Source organism: Camelina sativa, chromosome 7 (genome assembly GCF_000633955.1).
Source record: "Camelina sativa cultivar DH55 chromosome 7, Cs, whole genome shotgun sequence".
NCBI classification, from domain to species: Eukaryota; Viridiplantae; Streptophyta; class Magnoliopsida; order Brassicales; family Brassicaceae; genus Camelina; species Camelina sativa.
Window position 1 is genome coordinate 10598938 of NC_025691.1, and position 7349 is coordinate 10606286.

A 7349-nucleotide genomic window follows, 5' to 3' on the forward strand; every position below is an offset into this window, starting at 1 on the left:
ATTAATAAATGATTAAATGTTAATATTTAAGTTTCTGAAATTTAGCAATATTACTTACATTTATGTGTAGGAGATTTAAATTGATCTTTTCTTTGTATCAATAAGATATAATTTAGGATAATTTTAGAAGAATATTAATAAATGATTAAATGTTAATATTTAAGTTTCTGAAATTTAGCAATATTACTTACATTTATGTGTAGGAGATTTAAATTGATCTCTTCTTTATATGAAGACAAATTTGAATCTTAGGACATTTTTATTTATATATAATGGATATTCTTTAGGACTAAAAAGAACAAAGTTGGTTTTGTCTGATAATGAATTTAGACTTGTAAATCCTTTGCGTTCTCTTCTTCACAATGTAAAATCAGAAGCTCAGGTTTTCCAGACACGTGTTGGTTATGTACTTTTGTTTGTTCAATCCATCAATTAATATACCAGGAGGGTGCAAGCAAATCAGAAATAACTGAAAATACAGTGGCTTTTCAATTCAATGAGACATAAATATATAAGGCCCAATAGGCCCATGTATACAAAAAGCCTTTTAAATTAGTTTCATCACTCTCTCCCATTTTTAGGGTTTCACCAGAAACAGAGGTGAGAGAGGAGTAAAAAATGCCGGCGGGACACGGAGTGAGGGCTAGAACTAGGGACCTGTTCGCCAGACCGTTCAGGAAGAAGGGTTATATCCCACTCTCCACTTACCTCAGAACCTTCAAGGTCGGTGATTACGTAGATGTCAAGGTTAATGGAGCCATCCACAAGGGTATGCCTCACAAGTTCTATCATGGTCGTACTGGTCGTATCTGGAACGTTACCAAGCGTGCCGTTGGTGTTGAAGTCAACAAACAGGTTTGTAATATGTTGATTTGTTGGTTTTTAATGATCTGTGTGTGTTTGTATTGTGATTCCTGGCTTGTTGAAACTTGAGAGTTAGTGTTGATTGATTGTGATTCTTTGGTATCTGTTTCAGTTCTGAAACTTGAGATTTTGTGTTGGTTTAGAGGATTCATGTTTTGGAATTTGACTTGAGATTTTTGCCTTGTCTTAGTATCTGTCTTGGCTCTAACTTAGAGCTTGGCTTATGTATTATATGGTGTGGGTTTTGCTGTTTCGTTTGGAGTGTGACTTAATTTTGTGTTTGGGGTTTGGTACATAGATTGGGAACAGAATCATAAGGAAGAGGATACATGTCCGTGTGGAGCATGTGCAGCAGTCAAGGTGTGCTGAGGAGTTCAAACTGAGGAAGAAGCAGAACGATGAGCTTAAGGCTGCAGCTAAAGCCAGAGGTGAGACGATCAGCACCAAGAGACAACCTAAAGGTCCTAAACCGGGTTTCATGGTTGAAGGTATGACCTTAGAGACTGTTACTCCCATCCCTTACGATGTTGTGAACGATCTCAAGGGTGGTTATTAAGTTTCTATTTACTTGGAATTTTTGCACTTGCTTTTGTGTTCTTAATGATGCTTTTGTACCAAACAAGACTGATTTCTATATGGTATGACAGTGCAGTTCAGATTTTGTTAGGAGAGATTGGTTTACATTACCATTTGGTTCTTGCATTCTTTTTTGTTTGTTCCTCGTCTCTTAAATTGGTAGTACGAGAGACATTTTGATACTGGTTGTAGTCTTGTGTTCGACATTTTCCCATGTACACCAACCATTGTCTCGATGTTGGATAGATACAAACCTAGAATTCACGTAGGAAATACAGTTGCGATATCTTATTATAATAAACTCGACTCAGAAAAATGGTTCTAGTTCATAAGGCATTGCTTCAATCTCAACTATAAAAGACATCTTTTTTGTTTTCTTCACCAATGATCTAGATAAGATAGCTTTCACTAGAAGCTCTTAAGAAAGAAACCATCTGCAAAATAAAGCAGCCATTGGTATTGTAACTGTGAATTAGTTTGAACTTCCCTAAAAAATAGAGTGGAAGATTAAGCCAATGTCATAGTTCATCACCCATTTCCCTCATAAAAATCAATTGCAATGCAATAACAGACTTGAGGAGAACATCAATTATCCAACGGATATTAACGTTTTCAGATTATACCCAAAGACTAATGCAGAACCTCGGAACTCGATGTTTCACTTCAAACTGGTCAAGATAGAAGGGTGAAATTTTCATTGCAAGGACGAAAAAGAGAACCACCAGTGACTTTGAAAGACTATGTCGTCAACTCCGTTGTATGTGAAGTCTCTGATAAGGTACGATATCCAATCTCAAATCACGATACAAAGAGGCATTTTTTTGGGTCTCATGTTGCTTATATGGTCGCCATTGCAACGGCTCGTGAACCACGTTCATATAAAGAGGCAGTGGTAGACAAACGTTGGAATAAATCTATGACTACTGAAATTGATGCGCAAGAAGCAAATAAGACTTGGTCAATTGTGGATTTACCTCTAGGTAAACGAGCTATTGGGTGTCAGTGGGTCTACAAAGTTAAGCATAATTCGGATGGCTCGGTCGAACGGTATAAATCTCGTCTTGTTGCTATTGGTAACAAACAAAAAGAGGGTGAAGATTATGGTGAAACCTTTGCACCGGTTGCAAAGATGGGGACAGTTCGCTTATTTCTTTATGTCGCCGCAAAACATAACTGGGAAATCCATCAAATGGATGTTCACAATGCGTTCTAATCCATCAAATGGATGTTCACAATGCGTTCTTACACGGTGATCTTCACGAAGAGGTTTACATGAAACTGCCTCCCGGTTTTGGTGCATCTCATCCTAAAAGGTATGTCGCCTTCACAAAGCTTTATACGGTTTAAAACAGGCTCCCCGATGTTGGTTTGAGAAGTTAACAACCGCTTTGAAGAGTTATGGGTTTGTGCAGTCGCTTTCTGATTACTCTCTATTTACTCTCGACAAAGGTCTTGTTCACATCAATATCTTGATATACGTTGATGATTTAATCATTGCGGGCAGCTCTTCCAAGGCGACTCAGGATTTCAAAGACTATTTATCTTCTTGTTTTCACATGAAGGATTTGGGGCCTTTGAAATATTTTTTGGGGATAGAGGTGGCTAGGNTGTCTTAGTATCTGTCTTGGCTCTAACTTAGAGCTTGGCTTATGTATTATATGGTGTGGGTTTTGCTGTTTCGTTTGGAGTGTGACTTAATTTTGTGTTTGGGGTTTGGTACATAGATTGGGAACAGAATCATAAGGAAGAGGATACATGTCCGTGTGGAGCATGTGCAGCAGTCAAGGTGTGCTGAGGAGTTCAAACTGAGGAAGAAGCAGAACGATGAGCTTAAGGCTGCAGCTAAAGCCAGAGGTGAGACGATCAGCACCAAGAGACAACCTAAAGGTCCTAAACCGGGTTTCATGGTTGAAGGTATGACCTTAGAGACTGTTACTCCCATCCCTTACGATGTTGTGAACGATCTCAAGGGTGGTTATTAAGTTTCTATTTACTTGGAATTTTTGCACTTGCTTTTGTGTTCTTAATGATGCTTTTGTACCAAACAAGACTGATTTCTATATGGTATGACAGTGCAGTTCAGATTTTGTTAGGAGAGATTGGTTTACATTACCATTTGGTTCTTGCATTCTTTTTTGTTTGTTCCTCGTCTCTTAAATTGGTAGTACGAGAGACATTTTGATACTGGTTGTAGTCTTGTGTTCGACATTTTCCCATGTACACCAACCATTGTCTCGATGTTGGATAGATACAAACCTAGAATTCACGTAGGAAATACAGTTGCGATATCTTATTATAATAAACTCGACTCAGAAAAATGGTTCTAGTTCATAAGGCATTGCTTCAATCTCAACTATAAAAGACATCTTTTTTGTTTTCTTCACCAATGATCTAGATAAGATAGCTTTCACTAGAAGCTCTTAAGAAAGAAACCATCTGCAAAATAAAGCAGCCATTGGTATTGTAACTGTGAATTAGTTTGAACTTCCCTAAAAAATAGAGTGGAAGATTAAGCCAATGTCATAGTTCATCACCCATTTCCCTCATAAAAATCAATTGCAATGCAATAACAGACTTGAGGAGAACATCAATTATCCAACGGATATTAACGTTTTCAGATTATACCCAAAGACTAATGCAGAACCTCGGAACTCGATGTTTCACTTCAAACTGGTCAAGATAGAAGGGTGAAATTTTCATTGCAAGGACGAAAAAGAGAACCACCAGTGACTTTGAAAGACTATGTCGTCAACTCCGTTGTATGTGAAGTCTCTGATAAGGTACGATATCCAATCTCAAATCACGATACAAAGAGGCATTTTTTTGGGTCTCATGTTGCTTATATGGTCGCCATTGCAACGGCTCGTGAACCACGTTCATATAAAGAGGCAGTGGTAGACAAACGTTGGAATAAATCTATGACTACTGAAATTGATGCGCAAGAAGCAAATAAGACTTGGTCAATTGTGGATTTACCTCTAGGTAAACGAGCTATTGGGTGTCAGTGGGTCTACAAAGTTAAGCATAATTCGGATGGCTCGGTCGAACGGTATAAATCTCGTCTTGTTGCTATTGGTAACAAACAAAAAGAGGGTGAAGATTATGGTGAAACCTTTGCACCGGTTGCAAAGATGGGGACAGTTCGCTTATTTCTTTATGTCGCCGCAAAACATAACTGGGAAATCCATCAAATGGATGTTCACAATGCGTTCTAATCCATCAAATGGATGTTCACAATGCGTTCTTACACGGTGATCTTCACGAAGAGGTTTACATGAAACTGCCTCCCGGTTTTGGTGCATCTCATCCTAAAAGGTATGTCGCCTTCACAAAGCTTTATACGGTTTAAAACAGGCTCCCCGATGTTGGTTTGAGAAGTTAACAACCGCTTTGAAGAGTTATGGGTTTGTGCAGTCGCTTTCTGATTACTCTCTATTTACTCTCGACAAAGGTCTTGTTCACATCAATATCTTGATATACGTTGATGATTTAATCATTGCGGGTAGCTCTTCCAAGGCGACTCAGGATTTCAAAGACTATTTATCTTCTTGTTTTCACATGAAGGATTTGGGGCCTTTGAAATATTTTTTGGGGATAGAGGTGGCTAGGAACGCCACTGGCATCTATATCTGTCAACGCAAATATGCGTTGGACATCATCTCTGAAACTGGTCTGATGGGTGCTAAACCAGCGGCATTTCCTCTTGAACAAACTCATGATTTGTTCTTATCTACGTCTTCACTTCTTCCTGATCCACAGAGGTATCGACGACTGATTGGTCGCTTGATTTATTTGGCTGTCACAAGACCTGATCTTGCTTTCTCGGTTAATATGCTAGCTCGGTTTATGCAGCAGCCTCGAGAGGCTCATTGGGATGCAGCACTTCGTATTGTTCGTTATCTGAAATCTGATCCGGGACAAGGTATCTTGCTTCGTTCCAACGGTGGTTTTCAAATCACTGGTTGGTGTGATTCTGACTATGCCACANGACAACCTAAAGGTCCTAAACCGGGTTTCATGGTTGAAGGTATGACCTTAGAGACTGTTACTCCCATCCCTTACGATGTTGTGAACGATCTCAAGGGTGGTTATTAAGTTTCTATTTACTTGGAATTTTTGCACTTGCTTTTGTGTTCTTAATGATGCTTTTGTACCAAACAAGACTGATTTCTATATGGTATGACAGTGCAGTTCAGATTTTGTTAGGAGAGATTGGTTTACATTACCATTTGGTTCTTGCATTCTTTTTTGTTTGTTCCTCGTCTCTTAAATTGGTAGTACGAGAGACATTTTGATACTGGTTGTAGTCTTGTGTTCGACATTTTCCCATGTACACCAACCATTGTCTCGATGTTGGATAGATACAAACCTAGAATTCACGTAGGAAATACAGTTGCGATATCTTATTATAATAAACTCGACTCAGAAAAATGGTTCTAGTTCATAAGGCATTGCTTCAATCTCAACTATAAAAGACATCTTTTTTGTTTTCTTCACCAATGATCTAGATAAGATAGCTTTCACTAGAAGCTCTTAAGAAAGAAACCATCTGCAAAATAAAGCAGCCATTGGTATTGTAACTGTGAATTAGTTTGAACTTCCCTAAAAAATAGAGTGGAAGATTAAGCCAATGTCATAGTTCATCACCCATTTCCCTCATAAAAATCAATTGCAATGCAATAACAGACTTGAGGAGAACATCAATTATCCAACGGATATTAACGTTTTCAGATTATACCCAAAGACTAATGCAGAACCTCGGAACTCGATGTTTCACTTCAAACTGGTCAAGATAGAAGGGTGAAATTTTCATTGCAAGGACGAAAAAGAGAACCACCAGTGACTTTGAAAGACTATGTCGTCAACTCCGTTGTATGTGAAGTCTCTGATAAGGTACGATATCCAATCTCAAATCACGATACAAAGAGGCATTTTTTTGGGTCTCATGTTGCTTATATGGTCGCCATTGCAACGGCTCGTGAACCACGTTCATATAAAGAGGCAGTGGTAGACAAACGTTGGAATAAATCTATGACTACTGAAATTGATGCGCAAGAAGCAAATAAGACTTGGTCAATTGTGGATTTACCTCTAGGTAAACGAGCTATTGGGTGTCAGTGGGTCTACAAAGTTAAGCATAATTCGGATGGCTCGGTCGAACGGTATAAATCTCGTCTTGTTGCTATTGGTAACAAACAAAAAGAGGGTGAAGATTATGGTGAAACCTTTGCACCGGTTGCAAAGATGGGGACAGTTCGCTTATTTCTTTATGTCGCCGCAAAACATAACTGGGAAATCCATCAAATGGATGTTCACAATGCGTTCTAATCCATCAAATGGATGTTCACAATGCGTTCTTACACGGTGATCTTCACGAAGAGGTTTACATGAAACTGCCTCCCGGTTTTGGTGCATCTCATCCTAAAAGGTATGTCGCCTTCACAAAGCTTTATACGGTTTAAAACAGGCTCCCCGATGTTGGTTTGAGAAGTTAACAACCGCTTTGAAGAGTTATGGGTTTGTGCAGTCGCTTTCTGATTACTCTCTATTTACTCTCGACAAAGGTCTTGTTCACATCAATATCTTGATATACGTTGATGATTTAATCATTGCGGGTAGCTCTTCCAAGGCGACTCAGGATTTCAAAGACTATTTATCTTCTTGTTTTCACATGAAGGATTTGGGGCCTTTGAAATATTTTTTGGGGATAGAGGTGGCTAGGAACGCCACTGGCATCTATATCTGTCAACGCAAATATGCGTTGGACATCATCTCTGAAACTGGTCTGATGGGTGCTAAACCAGCGGCATTTCCTCTTGAACAAACTCATGATTTGTTCTTATCTACGTCTTCACTTCTTCCTGATCCACAGAGGTATCGACGACTGATTGGTCGCTTGATTTATTTGG

General features: G+C 38.9%; 2 protein-coding genes across 2 annotated transcripts in view; both read left to right on the top strand.

Moving 5' to 3' along the window:
• LOC104700893 (60S ribosomal protein L21-1-like) overlaps positions 1-5665 on the top strand; it is a 6681-nt gene extending 1016 nt beyond the window's left edge. Inside the window, exon 3 of the mRNA XM_019227612.1 lies at positions 5441-5665. Within this exon, the coding sequence (XP_019083157.1) occupies positions 5441-5535 (95 nt within the window). The 3' untranslated portion in view covers positions 5536-5665. The remainder of the gene's footprint in view (positions 1-5440) is intronic.
• LOC104700894 (60S ribosomal protein L21-1-like) lies at positions 558-1550 on the top strand. Its single transcript, XM_010416498.2, has 2 exons — positions 558-855; positions 1163-1550. Exons 1-2 carry the CDS (start codon positions 619-621, stop codon positions 1418-1420), a joined length of 495 nt encoding a protein of 164 aa, XP_010414800.1. The 5' UTR covers positions 558-618; the 3' UTR covers positions 1421-1550.